At 43.6% G+C, this 23,746-nt stretch overlaps 1 protein-coding gene across 1 annotated transcript; it reads left to right on the top strand.

Annotated features, from left to right (window-relative positions):
- Window positions 1-13,190: 13,190 nt before the first annotated feature.
- LOC132485957 (ubiquitin carboxyl-terminal hydrolase 1-like) lies at window positions 13,191-15,565 on the top strand. The gene is given in 2 exon segments (XM_060092584.1): window positions 13,191-13,331; window positions 13,333-15,565. Coding segments are annotated over 2 exon segments (2,346 nt in total). The 3' UTR covers window positions 15,538-15,565.
- Window positions 15,566-23,746: the final 8,181 nt, after the last annotated feature.

Here is a 23,746-nt window from a genome sequence, read left to right as displayed (position 1 = left end):
ACATGGGATGTGCAGCTCTTTTCAGGCTTATCTGACATCTGTATATCTTCTTTGGTGAGATGTCTATTCAGATCTTTTCTCCATTTTTAATTGGGTTGTTTGTTCTCTTGTTGAGTTTTGAGTTTGTTTTTCTCTTTTTATATTTTGAATAATGACCCTTTATCAGATGTGTCTTTTGCAAAACACATATTTTCTCCCAGATGGTGGCTCGTCTTCTCATTCTCTTACCATTCTCTCACAGAACAGAAATTTTTAATTTTAATGAAGTCCAGCGTCTCAGTTACTTCTTTCATGAATAGTGCCTATGGTGTTTACCTAAAAGGTCATCGCCATACCTAAGGTCATCTAGGTTTCCTGCTATGTTGTCTTCTAGGAGTTTTATAGTTCTGCATGTTACATTTAGGTCTGTGATGCATTCTGAGTTAATTTTTGTCAAGAGTGTAAGGTCTGTGTCTGGATTCTTCTCGTGTTTTTTTTTTTTTTTTTTTTTGGCATGTGGACATCCATTTGTTGAAAAGATCATCTTTCCTCGGTTGTATTGCCTTTGTTCCTTTGTCAAAAGTCAGTGGACTATAATTATGTGAATCTATTTCTGGGCTATCTATTCTGTTCCATTGATCTATTTGTTTCTTGTCTTGCCAATACCGCACTGTCTTGATTACCGTAACTTTATAGTAAGTCTCGAGGATAGGTAGTGCCAATCCTCTCCTTCAATTATCGAGTTGGCTAGTGTGGGTCTTTAGCCTCTTTATATAAACTTTAGAACTAGTCTGTCAACATCCACAAAGAACTTGATGGGCAGCCCTGATTTTAACAATGTATTTTTCTGGGAGTTTGCCCAGTAGCCAGCATCCAGAGCCCTTAGTCTTCAGTAGGCTGAATTTGGGTCCTTCTTTTCTGGACTTGGGGAAAATGTTTGGATTTTTTAAGTTCCTTGTGTTTGCACATTATGTGCCTGAGCCCAATTCATGAAATGTAATCACAGACATAAAGCAGGCATCCCAATAGCATGAAGAAGAAAATGCTGGGGCTGGCGGTGGTGGTTAGCCCTCACCAAAGCATTAACATTCATTGTCATCAACATCATAAAAGAAGCTTGTATTCATCAAGTACTTACTAAGTGCAAAACCAAGATCTCAGTCCCTTACATGGGTCATGTCACTAATCCTTCCAATCACCCTCTGAGGCAAATACATGTATTACCTTCAACTGAAGAAACAGAGTCTCTGAAAGATTAAGTAACTTCCCCAAGTCACACAGGTAGTAAGCGGTGAAGCTGAGATTCAAACCCACTCTTAATCCCTAGATTGCACTCATTCTCACTGGCTTCCCCTTTCACCCTGGGGTAGTGATGCTGACCATCCTGGGCCTGACATTCCAGCTTCCTGAAGGACAGCCCAGGTCAGCTCATCATCTTACACTGAATGGGAAATCCCACAGACAACTACGCTTCCTGAGAAATCCACTCTACTCTAGTTCCTTGAAACCCTTTTTACAAAACCCACATAGTATTTGAGAAATGGAAGCTTAAGCACCTTCTCCTCCTCCATTCCCCCCCTTTCACCTGCTTCCCCACAGGATCCAGTTGGTTATAAACCTCGCTTGCTGTTGATTTACCTCTTAATAAGCCCTATCTCCTCTCAGAAAGCCATTTAGCACTGCACCACTTAATTTCTCCCCAAGGCAGAATCTGCCAGGTGGAGTCTTCGTCCCCAGCCACGTCGATCTGTCTTATTTTGAAGCAGCAGTGAACATGCCACAAAACTAAAATAGCAATCAGTTCCCAGGTGTGGACTCACTGAGCAGGGAAATGACCAGGAGTGTGTGCATGTGTCCACCCGGGGCAGCTGTTCTGAACGGGCTGGATTAACCCAGGAATGACTCCCGAAGGTGGCTCCCAGCCAGCTGTGGCCACATCTGGGCATCCCTCAATGCAGCAGCACGCCGCTTTTCTGCCTCAGCCGGATTCAGCCACTCAGCACCTCCTCGGGCTGGACGCCCCAACCCTGGAGCTATGCACCCTTGCCTTTTCCACAGTTGAGGAGACAAAGTGGGCCCCCAGAGGATCAGGAAACCAGCACAGAATAACCCAGTGCAAGAAGGAAATGTCCCTGATGTCACTTTTTCTTATTCCAAAATTCCTATAAAATCTGTCTCTGATTCTATAATATTACTACATTTGGGTCAATATAAATATAAAATTCTTCAAATTTTGTACCAGCTAAATTACTAAATTATGTCCCCCCCAAAAAAAATTTTGAACACCCCAAAAATCATGTTGTTCCCATAACTTCAGTGCTCCTGGACACACACGACAAGATGTGTGCCTGGAGGTGTATGTGCCTCTGTTTGAGCAGCACGACCCGGACATGGGCAATCTCTGTTTTGGGGAGGGTAAGCCTACAACAGGGATGAAGAGTGTCCCTTCACCACTGCATGTCATCCTAAGGAAGAGAAGATGACATCTAAAGGAAAGACAGGCGATTATTAACAGGACAGCAGTACTGGACAGGACCTCCCAGGGACCCAAAGAATAATAGAAAGAAAACAGAGACCAGTCTGACTTAGAGCTTCTTGTGTGGTTCCATTGACCTTGCGATACCTATCATCATTATGGGAATTGACAAGTCAGCACTCCAGCCAAACTCATAGAAGTGACTGCTCATAAACACACACACACACACACACACACACACAAATATACACACACATGTATTTCATAAGTTCATCTGCATAACATCCATCGTCCATCCCATTAATAATTCACATCCCATAATATGCAGTGGAGCCCTTTATTAGAAGGAAGAAGAATGAATATCAGTGTTCACGGGTGGAGGAGCACTGGCCTTGCCTTCAGTATGTCTATGTATGTAGCGTTCCCAACTAGCTTTTGCAAACCTTCTGGTTTGAACCAGTGTGCTCTGGAAGTGTTGGCAGTCAGGATATTGTTCACAGTCAAAGGTGTGCTCATTGAATCTAATCTCAATACCGGCCAGATTGCTGAGATTACAGCAAGCAACCAATGGTGGGCCATCCCCAAAGGCATTACCCAATACGGCAGAAGTCAAAGGGCAGAAGTGTAAAGACAAGTTGAGTGATAATCCTTTATTCCTTGGAGCAATTTTGCTGTAATATTCAAGGATCCTTTTTTTTTAAGTGTCCTCTCAAAAAGGAAAAAAAAAAAAAAAAAGCAATAGAGAAAGCCTCCCTCCTTCACCATACAAGATTCCTTTTCCAATGGAGAGTATCTGCCATTCCCATTTCTTTAAGTAGCTTTATATTTGGACATTGAACAGGTGTTCCCAAGGCTGCTCTAAAGAAAAAACAACAATTCTTCCCTGAATCAACAGGTAAATGTTTTTCTGAAATGACAGCAAGAAACAGATCTGGGGGGACTGTCTCTATTTTTCATGGTAAAAAATAATAAAAATAAAAATAATAAGGTAGAGCAGATGATCATCTGCTCTAAAATAAGCTGAGGGAATGAAAAAGTGCTTAGAAACCTGTTGCATCCTTTTTCCATTAAAATAATTATTATTAAAATGCTACAGATGCACTGCCCACAAAATGCTCACAAGTGGTCCCCGTTTGGGTGATACTGCCCACGGTTAACCAGTGGCTGCTGCACTGGGCTCCCTAGAGCATGGGCACTTCCACAGAACTCTGTGGGTCTTTACAGTTACAAGACTGCTCCCTAATTGTAATCCCTGATTATTTTATGGACTCTGATCCCATCTTCCCTTGGTTGGCCTTCCAAAAGTCTTCCAGATGGATGTGCATGTATTTCAGGAAACTGGGCGAGTCCTTTGCAAGGATCTTTTTGACAAGGAAAATGGGGTCTTAGGAGGGCTTGCTTGGGGTTCTCTAGAGGGCCCCCAAAGAAAGGAGGAAGGCGTCAAACGCTTATCCTCCTCAAGGACTTTTACGAACTCAGAGGAGAAAAGTGAAATTTGTCACGTCTCTTTCTCTGTGGAAGAGTGGTCTTGTCATGCCCAGGGCAGCTCAGATTCCAACAAAAACAGAAGCGGTAACATGTCCAGAGAGGCTGGAGCATCAGTGGAGAAAAAGAGCAAAAGAGAGCCTGCTTCTCCAGGCCTGGATGGGCTCAGAGGCATCCAGCTGCAAGCCAGCTGGACTTAGTTTAAAAGACCACGTGTGGAATATTGGTTTGGTCCCAGATCCCACATTTTAAGAGGAACATTTCCAAACACAGCCTTAGTCAGAAGAGCCCTCTCCTCTAAGACAGACCTTGAAGCTGTGTCACACAGAATAACTGAGGGCACTTGGAAAGTTAAATTTGACTTGGCAAGTCCAAAAGGCTTCAAAAGACACTTGATGAATACTTTTAAAGTAGTTTTTTAGGGCTTCCCTGTGTGGCGCAGTGATTAAGAATCCGTCTGCCAGTGCAGGAGACACTGGTTCGAGCCCTGCTCCGGGAAGATCCTACATGCCTGGAAGCAACTCAGCCCGTGCGCCACAGCTACTGAGCCTGCACTCTAGAGCCCATGAGCCACAGCTACTGAAGCCCGGGCACCTAGAGCCTGTGCTCCGCAACAAGAGAAGCCACCACAATGAGAAGCCCGCGCACCGCAACGAAGAGTAGCCCCTGCTTGCCACAAGTAGAGAAAAGCCCACGTGCGGCAACAAAGACCCAACACAGCCAAAAATAAACTAAATGCATTAAAAAATATATATATATATATATATATTTTTTATGGTAGAAGATGGAGTAAATCAGATTGCCTGGGAGAGCAGAATTAGTTCAACATTTGGCTAATCAGAAGGAAGAATTTCGTAAAATGAGGGCTCTTAGAAATGGAATGTATTCCCTTGGGGAGTAGCGAGTCCTTCTGCCAGGGCTATAAAGCTGATGCTGCCATGCCACGGGAGAGGAAAGAGGGGAATGATTTCCAGGAGGTAGGATATTCAAGCAGTGAAAACTGGGTTTTGTGTCAAGTTGGACCCAGACTTGGGGTCCAGCTCTGTTTTTGTAAGGCCCTGGGATATTTCTCTTGAACCCTCAAGTTCCTCATTATGAGATGGGTATAACGTCTCCTCCAATGAGTTATTATGCAAGTAAATGAAGTATTCATTCACCCTAGTGCTTGGCACGGAAGAAATGTTAAATTCACGATTGTTGCTGCCCCTGTTATTACCCAAGCTTGATAAATTGGATAGGAAGAGAAAGTACATCATTTTCTCAGATTTCTTTAGCCCTCTGATCCTGTGGTCACTGTGGGGCCCATCCTATCAAAGTTCCTGGTGCCATCTTCCTAATTCCCTGCTTCCTATTTCAGCACCACTCCACATCTTCCTAGACAATGGTCTATATTCTCACCTTTCCCACTGCCGCTCGCCACCCACAACCAGAAGCAGTCTTTCCTATACTCCATTCTTTTGTGACCCTGCTTTCTACAGCGATAACTGGGTATTCTAGGAAGTGATGTATATTAAGAATACTATGTTAATATGACTATATAATCACCTTATCCTTTAAATTTTTTCTCCTGCTAGAAAGCAAGGGCTGAGCACAGCAACCAGTCAATAGCCGACAGTCAATCAAAAGTCTACATGGTCAGAAGGAGGGATCTTTCCTAGTGGGATTCTATAGATCATGCTTTGCTTTTCTAGGGACGATGATAGTGGTCATTTGGGGCGAGGTAGAATACAGAGCAGTCCTGTGACAGGCTGCCTGGAGGATGTTAGGTGCAGGGGGACCTTTTCCATTCACTCATTCATGCTCTGGAGAGCTTTAACATTCACTCTGCCCCTGTCTTTCTCCAACCCCAGAAAAGAGCAGAGCTACACGCAGAAGTGCTGGAAGGACGTGCAAGTGGGGGACTTCATCCAAATGCAATGCAATGAGGCCATCCCAGCCGACACACTCCTTCCTCCTCTTTTCCTCGGACCCCAGTGGGATCTGTCATCTGGACACTTCCAACTTGGATGGAGAGGCAAACCTCAAACAGAGGCGTGTTGTAAAGGGCTTCACACAGCAGGTAGGGCTCTTTCTAAGATCTTCAACTGGAATGGCGAAGGGAAGATGCCAGCCAGTTCTACTGGGAGACTTTATTTAATCTGTTGTGTAGAGGAGAATGTAGTAGATGCCTCCTTTTCCCAGGCACTTAGGTACACTTAATCTTCCCACCAACTCTCTGAGATGGAGATCATCCCCTTCTCATGGATGGGGAAACTGAGGCTTGGGAAAGGTAAAGCACTTGCTGAAGGCCTCAGAATCCTTAAATGGGGGCCCCCTCCATTCAACTGAAGAAACTGTGCTTTCTGCTCTAAACCGAGGAGTCTAGTATCTGCTCAATGACTCAAGACCAACCCATTTTTCTGTGCTTATCCAATCCTGGCTCATCCTGCCCAGCTCAGCTTCAGCAATTTCTCCTTCCATGAATGTTTTCTAGTACTCCTTTGACCGCAGCATAAAAGCAGCAAGGTATCATTAACTATTTTTCCATTTGTGTAGGTCTTACCTTCTCAACAGTACTGAAACCTCTTTAAGGACAGGGAGTGATCATCAACATTTTAATTTAATCCCCACTTTACGTGTGTGATACCCTGGATATCATGGAGGAATCATGACTGTTTGGTGGTGAAGAGCCCAGGCTCTAGAGTCTGGCAGAGCTGAACCCAAAGCCCAACCCCACCATTTATTAGCTGTCTCACCTAAGGCAAGTTATTACCCTCTCACACCTTCATTCCCTCATCTGGAAAATGGGCACAAAAATAGTACGCTCTCCATAGGCTGTTTCTGAAGACTGAATTGTTACTGAGCCAAACTTGGTTCCGCTTTTGCCCACGTGCAGTAAAGCCAGTCTACTGACACTGGGTCATAGTGAAGGAAAACGCAGCATTTATTGTAAGGCTCCATACAAATAGTCTGGGACAGCTAGTGCTCAAAAAGACTGAACTCCCTGATGGGTTTCAGGAAAACATTTTTAAAGGCCAGCTAAGGGAGGGGGGGGGTCACAGGGTATGTGATCTCCTCGTGCACAATTCTCTGATTGGTTGATGGTAAGGGAACAGGGTGGTGTCACAGGGTTTATCAATCCACAGGCGCCATTAGGTCTTGGGGCTATGTGCTCATGGTCATCAAAGAGTTAATATCTTCCATTTGATGGGGGTTTTCATGTCTGTCAAACAACTCAGGAAATGTGCATCAGATACTATTATCTAGGTACTTCAGAAAGGAACTAAAGCAAGGACTATGAGGGAGAGGTCAGCCCCAAAAAGGCCCCATAAGGTCCTGCTTGATTATAAAATAATATGTACATGAATTACTTAGCATGAAGCTAGGCACATAGTAAGTAAGAGACCAGTAAATAGTTGGCAGTAAATATCAATGGCGTTCATAGGCAATATGCGTTGACTGATCAAAACTGGGTGTGATATTCCAGTTTTCCATTAAAATTCCCCTTGAAAGTGTTGATTTCCCATCTGGTACCTTGCTCTATGCATGGAAAAGAATAAAATTCTATCACTCCTCTTCATCCTGACAACCTGTGGCTAGGGAGAAAACGAATGAATCAGGGGATTTAGAAGAAGGAAGGCAAGTGGTTCATTCCTCAGAGATGCTCATGAGCTAACGTTTCGTTATCTAGACAGAAACTTCTCAAGAGAAGGCCACTCATCATACCTCACTTTGCCTCTCTCAAAGCCCCAGATGAACAGTTCTCATAAAATCGCTTTTCTATGACTGAACTCTGTTCTCTCATCCTTACAATGGGAATACTAAGAATGGCTCTCCCACAGTTGTGCTGTGTGATTCACGTGAGATAAGGAACGTAGAGAACAAAGTAGAGGGTTTGCTGCATTGCAGATACACAGTGAACGGTCTATGGCTGCTACCTCGGCTACAGTTCCTACAGTGGGGATGGAAACCACCACGACCACCGCGCCGTCACCTTGCTTCGTGGTTGTGATAGTGGCTCGGTCCTCCCATTGGTGTCCAGGCTCTGTTGAGTCAATCACTGCCCTGGGGCTTGGCGTCTGAGTTTTCTCTCCTTTGCTTGTCCTTGTCACACTCACCCAATCATCCCAGTGTTTACAAAAATGTAGGGCGGGATCTGGGTAAGCTCACAGCGCCATTCTAGACACAAAATAATCTATTTCTTGGCTCAGGGCCCTGTGGGCTGCCCTCTAGAGCAAAGGTTTTCAAGCTTTTTTAACCACAAGTCACGATAAGAAATACATATTGCACACACACACCTATCCACATGCACATGTGGGTACGTGTGTGAGTGTGTAAGACTGCCACCTCAGTCATACTGCATGCAAAGGACGCTGAAACTTTCTATTCTATTCTATCGGGTTTTGGTTTTTGTTGTTGTTTTAATTTATTTATTTATTTATTCATTTCTTTATTTTTGGCCGTGTTGGGTCTTCATTGCTGTGCACAGGCTTTCTCTAGTTGTGGTGAGTGGGGGCTTCTCTTGTTGTGCAGCACGGGCTCTAGGCACTTGAGCTTCAATAGTTGTGGCGCACGGACTCAGTTGTGGCTTGTAGGCTCAGTAGTTGTGGTGTGTGGGCTCAGTAGTTGTGGCACGCAGGCTCTAGAGTGCAGGCTCAGTAGTTTTGGTGCACGGGCTTAGCTGCTCCGCGGCATGTGGGATCTTCCCGGACCAGGGCTCGAACCTGTGTCCCCTGCATTGGCAGGCGGATTCTTAACCACTGCGCCACCAGGGAAGCCCCCGTTTTTGTTGTTGTTGTTGTTGTTGTTGTTTTAAGTTCTAGGAGCAGCAAAACGTGTGTGTGTTTGTAAATCTACCCTTCAGCTGGCCCACCCCAACATCCTCACCATAACTCTAAGTCTTTTACTCTTTCTCAGGCAGTTATTTCGGCACTGTTGAGGTTCACCCAGTCCCTTCTCTTTTTTGCCATTGGCAGTGGCTCCCAAGCTGTTTCTTGTATATTAATTAGTCTGATAGTTTGGGATTTGACTAGAATGAAGAGCTGGATGAAAGGGTCATTCACGCTCCACTGCTATAAACCAGCTAATTCAAGTTAATCACATCTCTCAAACTCTAACCCTAAATTCTAATAGGGTACTTGGTGTCATGACTTACCAAAATAAATAAATTCACTTGTAAAGGGAACAAGATTTATTTGATTTTGAAAGTTTCCAGAATTCTCTATTCTATTTCACTTCTTGATTCTGCCCCTCACTTTGCTTAAGTGTGCTTTTCCAGTTCTATAAGAACAGGGATAAATAGTACTAATAATAATGCCCTTTTTTAAAGCTCTTATATACATATAAGGTAAGTGAGGCACAGAAACGTGAAGTAACTTGCCCAAGGTCACTAAGCTGGGAAGTATTGGAACCAGGATTCAAAGGCAAGTTTGTCCAGTCTCAGCACTTAAGGTTTGCAGTAGCTCATCTCCCTGGTCCTTTGACTCTCACCCAGACTTTACCCAGAAGTGCTTACTTGAAAACACACATTTATCGTTTTCAATATTCTTCCCACATGTAAGTAACAAGCAGCAGGAAGAGTAAAAGCAGGCCTAGCCAGCTCCCCGGGGAGGAGGAATTTTAGCTGCTCTTTGCGACCTTGCCTCTCCCTTATGGCTTCAGTGCAAAAAGATTTCTGAATATGGACAGAATTCTCTTCTGACTAACTCTATATAAAATATTTCTCAAGTGTGTTGAACAAAGATGTTGATGAGAGTTGCAAGAAAAATACATGGTGCACTGTCCTATACGATCAGAAGGCAATAGGTTACAAGTCTTCCAACAGTGTGTCCTGCAGAACTTCTCAGATACTTTAATAAAGGGCAAGGGAGGGGCAGGGAGGTACTAGTATATAAGATTTCTACTTATTGAACCACAGAAACCTTGTATTCCAAGGACCATATCCCAGGACCACTACAGGAGAGGCGGGATCCCAATGTAGAAATGTGCCTTAAACGCATTGAAGGTGTTTTGGATGTATCATAACCATCACAGGGAGAAACTGTTTCATATACACATGCATCCTTCCCCATTATCATCACCAAATTATGATTCACGGGGACTGAGTAGTGGTCTGGGCATGCATATTTTTTAAATGTTCTCCCGGATGATCTTAATAGGAACCTACCACTAGTTCATCAAAAACCTGTATGATAAAGGCAAGGTGTTACTTCCAAAAAACACTCATCATAATAATGGGAATAAAGCCACCATCTACAGGAGTCTTACATGTTTTGCCCATATTTTCCTTTGTCCTCATGACCACCCTGTGAGGGGGACATCACTACTCCATTAGACAGATGAAAACCCTAAGGTACAGAAAAGGCAAAATTCACCACTTGTCTCAGAGAAGATTTTGAACACCTGCAAATGTGGTTTGTTTGTCAATTTAATACCTTAAATAATTAGTATTAATGACTTTTTTTAGCTTGTTATTCCTATTGGCTATGAGACTTTGATTTTGCCCAAAGGGGGTTTTTACTAACCTCAGAGATTTCTAGAAACTCCCAACCCCACACCATATACCCACAACCATTTTCACTGCTGTGTTCTGTTCATCCAGAGTCAGCAAGACAAACTTTGTCCCAGCTCCTCTAGATCAGCACTTCTCAAGGTGGAGTCTGCCAAACCCTTATCTCAAGAGATAGTTCTTAAAAGACAAGGTCTGTGGTCCAATCTGATTAGGAGGCCGGAGTCCTGTGGACCCCTCTTGGAGGTTCCAACGTCCATGAACATTTTAAGGTCTCGGAGAAGACCCAGAGGAAGGAGGCCAGTTAAACTTTCTTTAACCCGGAGCTTTCCAAACTTATTTAACCTCAGAACCATCTGGGGCACAATAATTTTTCACCTTCATATGGAAACTTGAACACATTAATCTACATTGTGTGGAACACAAGTGATCACAACAGGTGAGGAATGACCGAGAGGCTGACCATCCTCATGGCTTAGACAGCTCGTCCTTGCCTTTCCTGTCTAGGTTCAGAGGAAATGATAAACATGAGAGAGCTTCTCAAAAGGATCTTTCCCCTGTGACACAGCACATCATTCTCAAGGTTGCCAAAGAGTTAGTTTCAAAATCCATTTCCCAGAAGGCAACTTGGACCAAGTCAGGTTTCGCGGGTTTTTTGTGTTTTTTTTCAATTGGAACTTTTATCATGATGGGCCATCTTTACTTTCACACCATTATTGACCTGTTCTTGAAAGATTTATTCCTACATCCCATTGCTGGGAAAAGGACAGAAAAGGAAGGAATACAAAATTAGGATTACGCCGAGGTCTGCAGAACAGGCAAGAGGACTTCATTAGAGAATTAAATTGTACAGTTTTCTCTTTGGGGACATTTTTGACACCTGAAATCACTTCTTTTGAAAAAAATTATTAATTGAAGTATAGTTAATTTACAATATTATTTTAATTTATGCCGTACAGCAAAATGAGTCAGTTCTACACATATATACATTCTTTTTTCATAGTCTTTTCCATTATGGTTTATCAAAGAATACTGAATCTAATTCCCTGTGCTGTACAGTAGGACCTTGTTGTTTATCAATTCTGTATATAATAGTTTGCATCTGCTAATCCCAAACTCCCAATCCATCCTTCTTCCACTGCCCCCGGCTTAGTAAAATCTCTTCTTTAAAGGGGTTCCAAGATGGGCACTAGAGATTTGACACCTGAAAATAAGTATGTGCCATTTATTTTGGTAGATGGAACATTTACCAAAGCCAAAGAATCAGAAATGAATTCTTCCAATTAGTATTTCAGAGCAGTTCTCCTAGTTATCTTTTGTCCAAACCACTGAAGCCCAAATCCTACTGAAGTGTGTGTCAGATCATTGCCCAGTGACAAGGAATTTGAGACACCAAGTTGACATGGACCAGCCTCTTCAGCATCACCCGAAAGCTTGTCAGAAACGCAAAATTTCAGGCCCTGCCCCAAACTAAACCAGACTCTGCAGTTTAAGAGATCCCCAGGTGACTCATGTGCAATTGAAGTTGGAAAGTACTGGCCTAGAGCACCACTGATTAATGTGATAATTGTGCCTACCTGTTTTATTGCCCACGTGAAAGATTCTTAATTGACTCTGCCTTTTAACTAGCTTGTATTCCACTGATGGTTAGTGCTTTTAGGCCATTTGCTCAACTAAAAGGAGCCATTGTAACCTGGATCCTCCGCAGTGAATGTGTGTGCTGATTTAACATATTTAGACAGGAGAGCACTTTACCTACGGAGTTGAGGTGGGATGGGGAATTATCTGTCACCATCCCAGTTCAGTGATGATGCATCCTGAATGAAACAAAAAGTCTCTGCCTGTCCATTCAACTTGTCTGCCCTGAGGACCAGAGAAGAATCCTCTTTCCTGGTGGATTTGATAATGGGACTGCCCCTAGTGGGCTGTTACACATTTTCTTGAAGAATGATACTTAGGGCGAGCTGCCCGTGACGTTGCCTGCGCTGTTTGAAACTGCAGAACCCGTTACCAGCTTGGGGCAACTACCGTTCCGGCTGGTTCCGGAGCCCGTGCGTGCCAGGAGGGCTAGTGGCGGTCGTGAGGTGGCTCTAGCCTTTCGCGTCTCTGCAGCCTGGAGACTAGGACCGGCACTTCCGTAGGACGCCACCTCCAATCGCAGCGCTGGCGCGGGCGGAGGCTAAAACACACGAGTCCTGAGACTGAGGAAAATGCGCCAAGTTCCCGTCGGCGGCGTCGTGGGGAAGACCCCAGCGGTTCGGGCGCCGGGCGAGCGGAGCCGCTTCTGGCGCTCCTTGCCGTCCTGGGGCGGGGACGGGGGCGGGGGCGGGGGCGGGCGCGGTCGGGCGCCGCTTCGGGGATGTAGTCGGTGCCGGCGCCCAGGCAGGACCGAGCCGCAGCCCGGGTTCCCGCTCTTGAGAGCGAATGGTCACTCCCCTGCGGGGAGGGCGATCCGGCCAGCTTTTCCGTGGGTCGCGGGCCCCCCCGCAGGCTCGGGGCAGGGGCTCACCTGTCGCCCCCGCCCTCAGCCCGGTTAGACTCGTCGGCGTCACCGCCGCGGACCTCGCGCTCTGGGCCATGACCATAGTTACGGGAGAAACATTGGTGATGTCACAACCCCCAGTGATAAGGACAGCCAGGAGCAAGAAATGGTATAGCAGGAGATACGGCGCCTGGTCAAATGTTATATTCTAGATATGCTTGGTGATTACAGGGTCCCTGTATAAATGAATTCTCCTCAACTCCTTGGGATTTGAAGAGAAAATGCCCCGTGTCATACCTCGTGAAAGTAATAGGCTTTCAAGAGGTAGTCCCTCAAAAAAACCCAGACGTCCCTTGAAGTTTTTTCAGAAGAAGGAAACCAAGAGAGCCTTGGATTTCACAGATTCTCAAGGAAATGAAGAAAAAAACTTCTGAATACAGAGGATCTGAAATTGATCAAGTTATTCCTGCAGCACAGTCCTCACGTGTCAACTGTGAGAAGAGAAAAAACTTGTTACCGTTTGTGGGACTGAATAATCTCGGCAATACTTGTTATCTTAATAGTATACTTCAGGTATTATATTTTTGTCCTGGTTTTAAATCTGGAGTGAAGCACTTATTTAACAGTATTTCAAGGAAGAAAGAAGCCCTAAAAGATGAAGCCAGTCAAAAAGCTAAGGGAAATTGCAAAGGAGATTCTTCAGTAAGTTTTGAACTAATATGCAGCTTACATTCCTTGATCATTTCAGTCGAACAGCTTCAGGCTAGTTTTCTCTTACATCCAGAGAAATATACTCGTAAACTTGCTACTCAGCCAAGGCGACTACTTAACACACTCAGGAAACTCAACCCTATGTATGGAGGATATCTACAGCATGATGCACAGGAAGTATTACAGTGTATTTTGGGACACATTCAAGAAACATGCCACCTCCTAAGAAAAGGAGTAAAAAATGTGGCAGAGTTATCTACTAAGGTAGAAGAAAAACATCAGAAAGAGGAAATGAGTGGCCATAACAGCATGGAGATGGACAGTATGAGGCATTCTGAAGACTATAAAGAAAAACTGCCAAAAGTACATGGGAAAAGAAAAAGTGACACTGAACTTGGTAACATGAAGAGAAAAGTTAAAGTCTCTAAGGACCACCAGTCTTTGAAAGAAAACCAGAGACAAACCAGATCAAAAAGAAAAGCTACCGTTGATTCATCAGATATTCCTGCTAAAATAATCCCCCAGTACATTTCTGAAAATGAGAGTGCAAGACCCTCACAAAAGAAATCAAGAGTTAAAAGAAACCGGTTCAAGTCTACAGCTAAGCAACCCAGCATTATTTCTAAATCCTTTAGTCTGGGTAAAATAACAACCAACCAAGAATCCAAAGGACAATCTAAAGAAAATGAATGTGGTCTTGAAGAGGACATGGGGAAGTATGAGAATGATAATACAGCTGATGGTTGTGGACTTCAATCTCCAGGGAAGAACGTTATGCCTGTGAAGGAAGTTAAGCCCATCAACAAAGGTGCAGAGCCAATTGGTTTTGAGCTGGTGGAGAAATTATTTCAAGGTCAGCTGGTAATAAGGACTCGTTGCTTAGAATGTGAAAGTTTAACAGAAAGAAGAGAAGAGTTTCAAGACGTCATCGTACCAGTGCAAGAAGATGAGCTTTCCAAAGTAGAGGAGAGTCCTGAAAGTTCTTCAGAGCCAAAACCAGACATGAAGACCCTGAGATGGGCAATTTCCCAGTTTGCTTCAGTGGAGAGGATTGGAGGAGAAAATAAATATTTCTGTGAAAATTGCCATCATTATACTGAAGCTGAACGAAGTCTTTTGTTTGACGCAATGCCTGAAGTTCTAACTATTCATTTGAAGTGCTTTGCTGCTAGTGGCTTGGAGTTTGATTGTTATGGTGGTGGACTTTCCAAGATCAACACTCCTTTACTGATACCCCTTAAACTGTCACTAGAAGAATGGAGCACAAAGCCAACCAAGGACAGCTATGGATTATTTGCAGTTGTGATGCATAGTGGCATTACAATTAGTAGCGGGCATTATACTGCTTCTGTGAAAGTCACTGACCTTAACAGTTTAGAACTAGATGAGGAAAATTTTGTGATCGACCAAACGTGTGAAGTAGGTAAGCCAGGACCATCGAACAAGGAGGAAGCAAGGGGTGTGGTCAAAAACTATGACGATGAAGAAGTGTCGATTAGAGTCAGTGGAAATACCCAGCCAAGTAAAGTTTTGAACAAAAAAAATGTAGACACTCTTGGACTTCTCAGAGGACAAAAGACTCAAGCAGATTATGAGTTATTCAACAAAGCATCTCATCCTGATAAAGTTGCCAGTGCAGCATTTGCTGAAAATAGAAATTCTGAGACTAACAATACTAATGGGACCCATGAATCTGATAGAAACAAGGAATCCAATGACCAAACAGGCATTAACATGAGTGATTTTGAAAACAAAATTTCATATGCAGTGCAAAGCTTAAAGGGGTATGAGGGGAAGTGGTTGCTTTTTAATGATTCTCAAGTGAAAGTTACTGAAGAGAAGGACTTTTTGAATTCTCTTTCCCCTTCTACATCTCCTACATCTACTCCTTACTTGCTATTTTATAAGAAATTATAGAGTGAGTGTATTTTCCTTGTGTGTATATTAAACATTGGTAAATTGATTACATCAAAAAGTCTTTAGCTTATCTTTTGAAGCTATTGGATATTATTGGTCTCTCTAGGTTTCTATATAAATAGTGAAATCTGAGTTATTGAAAACCATGTTAATTTTTAGAATTCCTTTTCCTTAGTGGAGACTAGTGATTGGTGCATTAGCTTCTGGGAACAAACTTGTATAGGTTCTTAACTGAATTATTCAAAATGGAAGCATGTAAACACTTTGAATTTACACCTATCTTTTGTGTTTGCTTTTTCAAATAAAGTGCTTGTATTTTTATCTCCCTATTTTGGAGTAATCATCTACATGATGTTTACAGGTTCTGTGGTTTTTCAGCTAAGAAGCAGAATCTCATTTCAGTACATTCACTTGTGTAAGTCGTGCAGCCAGGTCTTTGATGGGCTGTATTAGAGGCACGTGTGTGAACAGCTGTCCCATCGGTTTGCTGCAGCTGTTAAATGAAGTAATGCATGTAAAATGCTTCGTATAGTTTCTGGCATTCAGTAGCCCTCCGAAAATATTGGCTAAAGTATTACTAAGGAGAGTTCTATAACCTTGATAGCCAAGAGTCACCATGAGCTTGACTCAAGGGAAGTAAGAAAGACAGATCATTGGCTGGGGTGTTGAACCGCATGGAAGAAGACAAACGCTTTACCATAGAACTTGACGCCAAGCTTTAATAACATAGCAAAATAGGCCTGGGGAAAGAATCTGAAAGTGCACAAAACAGAGGATCACAGTGTCATTTGAAGCATGACTATGAAAAGTGCCACTGGCTGTAGTTGACAGACCAGCAGACCCCTGCACCCACTCTGCGGGACTTTGCTCTGCATTTGGCACCAGCCAAGTAGCCTCCTCTCTAAAGGGTCAGTTTTGCAAGTGCCCACCCGACTCCCATGGCCTCGCCCTGTGCTCAGAGAAGGCCATAAACTATGTTGGCCAAGTCAGCTTGTCATTTCAGGATAGAATGCATTAGGTTCTCCCCCAAACTCAATGGGTGGAAGAATCATAAAACAAGAATTCAGGGGTCCCTGAAGCTCTGCACTTGTGTCAACAGGCCTGATTTGTATCTGAGCGGGTGAGCATTTATAGCCTCTGATTTGCCACTGTGGAGCTCACAATTCCAAAAGCTGAGGCTCCTGTTCCCCACCCAGCCTCAGTTATGTTTATGTCACCAGCTTCTGAGGCGTCATCTGCTTAGTACTGCACTTTTGAACAGGACCAAGAGACCACGCTGAGCCATGAAGTCCCCACAGCTATCACTCCTATGTCCTGGCAGACACACCTACGTGACCTTACACAAGTTAGATAACCTTTCTGGGCTTAAGTTTCCTCATCTATGAAACTGAGATAACAGTAATAATAAAAGTTGTGTCATTATTAGGCAGCTAAATGGTAACGTTGGTTAAATGCTGGGCTTATTACAGGCACTTAATACAAATAAGTTTATTCTATTACATTACATTAAATACATTATATTATATTATTTCATCTCATCATATCTCATCATATCATACATCATATTATTATGATGCCATTTGGGGAAGCCTCCATTAGTGCGTCCATAACAAAAAGATGTCAAAATGACTCAAGATTAGGAAAAGCTTCTCCTCTACTGCCTCATGTTCAAGACCAATCTACAAGGAATCAGTTACTGAATATTTACTGAACACTCCCCTGTGTGCTAGACACCATACCGGACTCCGTGTAGGTACGGAAATGTAAGACTCAGGGTCATCCCAGCTCTCAGCAAGCTTATTACACAGTTGAAAGTAGAAGACACATGAAACAATTAGGCCTCTGGGTGTTAATGAATTCACATAAATACAGATGCCCCAAGCTGCTGATTTGGGTCTTCATTCTTCCCGCCCTAATACTCAGGCCTCCCCAGGTATATCTGGGCATCCTCAGGTATAGTTAATATGTTCATGTCCCCCAATATGTCCATCCAAGCCAGGGGTCCAGGTCTCCTACCCACTCCTCTGGCCTCAGCTGTTTCTTTCTGGAGCTTCCCTGAGTCTAAAGCCCCTGTCATCATGGTCTGTAGCAAACAGGCGGGTGCGGGGACACAGCTGCGCTCACTGCCCTCTGTCCCAGGCCCACGCTGTCTTTAGCGTAACTTTAACTTAACGCCAAACCTTTAACTGCTGTTCCATTTCCATTTTGTGGGACCAGGTCAGGACAGAAGCCACAGGACCCTTCCTCCCTTTGCAGTTCCTTCCCCCTTACTAAGCTCCTCCTCCAACCACAAAGCCCACCCCTCATTCACGACAGCTCAGGAAAATAGACAACCACACAGATTCTGTTCTCCTATCACCACAGCAGTGACCCTGTTTGCTCCAAGCTAATAATAACTAATGATCATAATAGCAGCAGTAAATGCCATTTGCTCTAAGGTCATTTCATGTATTATCTTATTGAACTCTCACTTTAACCTGTAGAATAGATTTTATTTGTCCATTTGGTAGATGAATAAATTGAGGGTCATACAGTCAAGTAGTGGGTTCAGGGTCACACTACCTTGTATGTAAGAAGTAAGTAGTAGTTCTGGGGTTTAGTCAGGCTCACATGACTCCAGAGCTTTGAACCACCCCCACGATACTGTCTCTACGTGAGCACACCGCTGTCAAGACAAAGACAGTTGGGCATTTCAAGTATTCCTGAACCAGCTTCAGGACGCTTGACTCTTCTTGGAGCCATGGAAAGAATAGAGGTTCCAACCCAAGTTTTGTTGCTATACACCTTGGCCAGGTCAGTTTCCTCACCCGAACTGGAGATTTATCAAATTTCCTCCAGCCTTGTTTTAGCTTCACAGTAAAACTGAGGGGAAGGTACAGAGATTTCCCATATACCCTCTGCCCTCACACACGCACAACTTCCTCCATTATCAACATCCCTCACCAAAGTGGTCCGTTTGTCGAAATTAATGAACCAACATTGAGACATCATAGTCACCCAAAGTCCATAGTTTACAAGACGGCTCACTCTAGGTATTATACATTCTATGGGTTTGGTCAAATGTATAACGACCTGTATCCACCATGACGGTATCATACAGAGTAGTTTCACTTCCCTAAATATCCTCTGTGCTCCATCTGTTCATCCCTACCCACCTCCCAACCCCTGGCAATCACTGTTATTTTTACTGTCTCCATAGTTTTGCCTTTTCCAGAATGTCTTACAGTTGACATCATACAGTGTGTAGCCTTTTCACATTGGCTTCTTTCACTTAGCCATATGCATGTAAGTTCCCTCCATGTCTTATCATGGCTTGATAGCTCACTTCTTTTTAGCTATGAATAATATTTCATTGTCTGCATGTACCATAGTTCATTCATTCACCTACTGAAGGACATCTGGATGCTTCCAAGTTTTGGAAGTTATGAAGAAAGCTGCCATAAACATACATGTGTGGGATTTTGCATGGCATAAGTTTTCAACTCATTCAGGTAAATAGGATATGTGATTGCTAGCTCGTAGAGTAAGGATACGTTTAGTTGTGTAAGAAACCACCACCTTGTCTCTCAAAGGGGCTGGAACCATTGTGCACTCCTACCAACAGCATGTGAGAGTGCCTCTCGCTCTACCTCCCCACCAGCAACTGGTGGTGTGAGTGGTCAAGAGTCGGGGCATTCAAACAGGTATTGTGTGGTATCTCATTTTAATTTGCATTTCTCTGATGACATGGGATGTGCAGCTCTTTTCAGGCTTATCTGACATCTGTATATCTTCTTTGGTGAGATGTCTATTCAGATCTTTTCTCCATTTTTAATCGGGTTGTTTGTTCTCTTGTTGAGTTTTGAGTTTGTTTTTCTCTTTTTATATTTTGAATAATGACCCTTTATCAGATGTGTCTTTTGCAAAACACATATTTTCTCCCAGATGGTGGCTCGTCTTCTCATTCTCTTACCATTCTCTCACAGAACAGAAATTTTTAATTTTAATGAAGTCCAGCGTCTCAGTTACTTCTTTCATGAATAGTGCCTATGGTGTTTACCTAAAAGGTCATCGCCATACCTAAGGTCATCTAGGTTTCCTGCTATGTTGTCTTCTAGGAGTTTTATAGTTCTGCATGTTACATTTAGGTCTGTGATGCATTCTGAGTTAATTTTTGTCAAGAGTGTAAGGTCTGTGTCTGGATTCTTCTCGTGTTTTTTTTTTTTTTTTTTTTTTTTTGGCATGTGGACATCCATTTGTTGAAAAGATTATCTTTCCTCGGTTGTATTGCCTTTGTTCCTTTGTCAAAAGTCAGTGGACTATAATTATGTGAATCTATTTCTGGGCTATCTATTCTGTTCCATTGATCTATTTGTTTCTTCTCTTGCCAATACCGCACTGTCTTGATTACCGTAACTTTATAGTAAGTCTCGAGGATAGGTAGTGCCAATCCTCTCCTTCAATTATCGAGTTGGCTAGTGTGGGTCTTTAGCCTCTTTATATAAACTTTAGAACTAGTCTGTCAACATCCACAAAGAACTTGATGGGCAGCCCTGATTTTAACAATGTATTTTTCTGGGAGTTTGCCCAGTAGCCAGCATCCAGAGCCCTTAGTCTTCAGTAGGCTGAATTTGGGTCCTTCTTTTCTGGACTTGGGGAAAATGTTTGGATTTTTTAAGTTCCTTGTGTTTGCACATTATGTGCCTGAGCCCAATTCATGAAATGTAATCACAGACATAAAGCAGGCATCCCAATAGCATGAAGAAGAAAATGCTGGGGCTGGCGGTGGTGGTTAGCCCTCACCAAAGCATTAACATTCATTGTCATCAACATCATAAAAGAAGCTTGTATTCATCAAGTACTTACTAAGTGCAAAACCAAGATCTCAGTCCCTTACATGGGTCATGTCACTAATCCTTCCAATCACCCTCTGAGGCAAATACACGTATTACCTTCAACTGAAGAAACAGAGTCTCTGAAAGATTAAGTAACTTCCCCAAGTCACACAGGTAGTAAGCGGTGAAGCTGAGATTCAAACCCACTCTTAATCCCTAGATTGCACTCATTCTCACTGGCTTCCCCTTTCACCCTGGGGTAGTGATGCTGACCATCCTGGGCCTGACATTCCAGCTTCCTGAAGGACAGCCCAGGTCAGCTCATCATCTTACACTGAATGGGAAATCCCACAGACAACTACGCTTCCTGAGAAATCCACTCTACTCTAGTTCCTTGAAACCCTTTTTACAAAACCCACATAGTATTTGAGAAATGGAAGCTTAAGCACCTTCTCCTCCTCCATTCCCCCCCTTTCACCTGCTTCCCCACAGGATCCAGTTGGTTATAAACCTCGCTTGCTGTTGATTTACCTCTTAATAAGCCCTATCTCCTCTCAGAAAGCCATTTAGCACTGCACCACTTAATTTCTCCCCAAGGCAGAATCTGCCAGGTGGAGTCTTCGTCCCCAGCCACGTCGATCTGTCTTATTTTGAAGCAGCAGTGAACATGCCACAAAACTAAAATAGCAATCAGTTCCCAGGTGTGGACTCACTGAGCAGGGAAATGACCAGGAGTGTGTGCATGTGTCCACCCGGGGCAGCTGTTCTGAACGGGCTGGATTAACCCAGGAATGACTCCCGAAGGTGGCTCCCAGCCAGCTGTGGCCACATCTGGGCATCCCTCAATGCAGCAGCACGCCGCTTTTCTGCCTCAGCCGGATTCAGCCACTCAGCACCTCCTCGGGCTGGACGCCCCAACCCTGGAGCTATGCACCCTTGCCTTTTCCACAGTTGAGGAGACAAAGTGGGCCCCCAGAGGATCAGGAAACCAGCACAGAATAACCCAGTGCAAGAAGGAAATGTCCCTGATGTCACTTTTTCTTATTCCAAAATTCCTATAAAATCTGTCTCTGATTCTATAATATTACTACATTTGGGTCAATATAAATATAAAATTCTTCAAATTTTGTACCAGCTAAATTACTAAATTATGTCCCCCCCCAAAAAAATTTTGAACACCCCAAAAATCATGTTGTTCCCATAACTTCAGTGCTCCTGGACACACACGACAAGATGTGTGCCTGGAGGTGTATGTGCCTCTGTTTGAGCAGCACGACCCGGACATGGGCAATCTCTGTTTTGGGGAGGGTAAGCCTACAACAGGGATGAAGAGTGTCCCTTCACCACTGCATGTCATCCTAAGGAAGAGAAGATGACATCTAAAGGAAAGACAGGCGATTATTAACAGGACAGCAGTACTGGACAGGACCTCCCAGGGACCCAAAGAATAATAGAAAGAAAACAGAGACCAGTCTGACTTAGAGCTTCTTGTGTGGTTCCATTGACCTTGCGATACCTATCATCATTATGGGAATTGACAAGTCAGCACTCCAGCCAAACTCATAGAAGTGACTGCTCATAAACACACACACACACACACACACACACACAAATATACACACACATGTATTTCATAAGTTCATCTGCATAACATCCATCGTCCATCCCATTAATAATTCACATCCCATAATATGCAGTGGAGCCCTTTATTAGAAGGAAGAAGAATGAATATCAGTGTTCACGGGTGGAGGAGCACTGGCCTTGCCTTCAGTATGTCTATGTATGTAGCGTTCCCAACTAGCTTTTGCAAACCTTCTGGTTTGAACCAGTGTGCTCTGGAAGTGTTGGCAGTCAGGATATTGTTCACAGTCAAAGGTGTGCTCATTGAATCTAATCTCAATACCGGCCAGATTGCTGAGATTACAGCAAGCAACCAATGGTGGGCCATCCCCAAAGGCATTACCCAATACGGCAGAAGTCAAAGGGCAGAAGTGTAAAGACAAGTTGAGTGATAATCCTTTATTCCTTGGAGCAATTTTGCTGTAATATTCAAGGATCCTTTTTTTTTAAGTGTCCTCTCAAAAAGGAAAAAAAAAAAAAAGCAATAGAGAAAGCCTCCCTCCTTCACCATACAAGATTCCTTTTCCAATGGAGAGTATCTGCCATTCCCATTTCTTTAAGTAGCTTTATATTTGGACATTGAACAGGTGTTCCCAAGGCTGCTCTAAAGAAAAAACAACAATTCTTCCCTGAATCAACAGGTAAATGTTTTTCTGAAATGACAGCAAGAAACAGATCTGGGGGGACTGTCTCTATTTTTCATGGTAAAAAATAATAAAAATAAAAATAATAAGGTAGAGCAGATGATCATCTGCTCTAAAATAAGCTGAGGGAATGAAAAAGTGCTTAGAAACCTGTTGCATCCTTTTTCCATTAAAATAATTATTATTAAAATGCTACAGATGCACTGCCCACAAAATGCTCACAAGTGGTCCCCGTTTGGGTGATACTGCCCACGGTTAACCAGTGGCTGCTGCACTGGGCTCCCTAGAGCATGGGCACTTCCACAGAACTCTGTGGGTCTTTACAGTTACAAGACTGCTCCCTAATTGTAATCCCTGATTATTTTATGGACTCTGATCCCATCTTCCCTTGGTTGGCCTTCCAAAAGTCTTCCAGATGGATGTGCATGTATTTCAGGAAACTGGGCGAGTCCTTTGCAAGGATCTTTTTGACAAGGAAAATGGGGTCTTAGGAGGGCTTGCTTGGGGTTCTCTAGAGGGCCCCCAAAGAAAGGAGGAAGGCGTCAAACGCTTATCCTCCTCAAGGACTTTTACGAACTCAGAGGAGAAAAGTGAAATTTGTCACGTCTCTTTCTCTGTGGAAGAGTGGTCTTGTCATGCCCAGGGCAGCTCAGATTCCAACAAAAACAGAAGCGGTAACATGTCCAGAGAGGCTGGAGCATCAGTGGAGAAAAAGAGCAAAAGAGAGCCTGCTTCTCCAGGCCTGGATGGGCTCAGAGGCATCCAGCTGCAAGCCAGCTGGACTTAGTTTAAAAGACCACGTGTGGAATATTGGTTTGGTCCCAGATCCCACATTTTAAGAGGAACATTTCCAAACACAGCCTTAGTCAGAAGAGCCCTCTCCTCTAAGACAGACCTTGAAGCTGTGTCACACAGAATAACTGAGGGCACTTGGAAAGTTAAATTTGACTTGGCAAGTCCAAAAGGCTTCAAAAGACACTTGATGAATACTTTTAAAGTAGTTTTTTAGGGCTTCCCTGTGTGGCGCAGTGATTAAGAATCCGTCTGCCAGTGCAGGAGACACTGGTTCGAGCCCTGCTCCGGGAAGATCCTACATGCCTGGAAGCAACTCAGCCCGTGCGCCACAGCTAC

This window comes from Mesoplodon densirostris, chromosome 3 (assembly GCF_025265405.1).
Source record: "Mesoplodon densirostris isolate mMesDen1 chromosome 3, mMesDen1 primary haplotype, whole genome shotgun sequence".
Lineage (NCBI taxonomy): Eukaryota > Metazoa > Chordata > Mammalia > Artiodactyla > Ziphiidae > Mesoplodon > Mesoplodon densirostris.
Note: the sequence above shows the minus strand (reverse complement) of the source record. Positions and strands in the feature narration are given on the sequence as shown.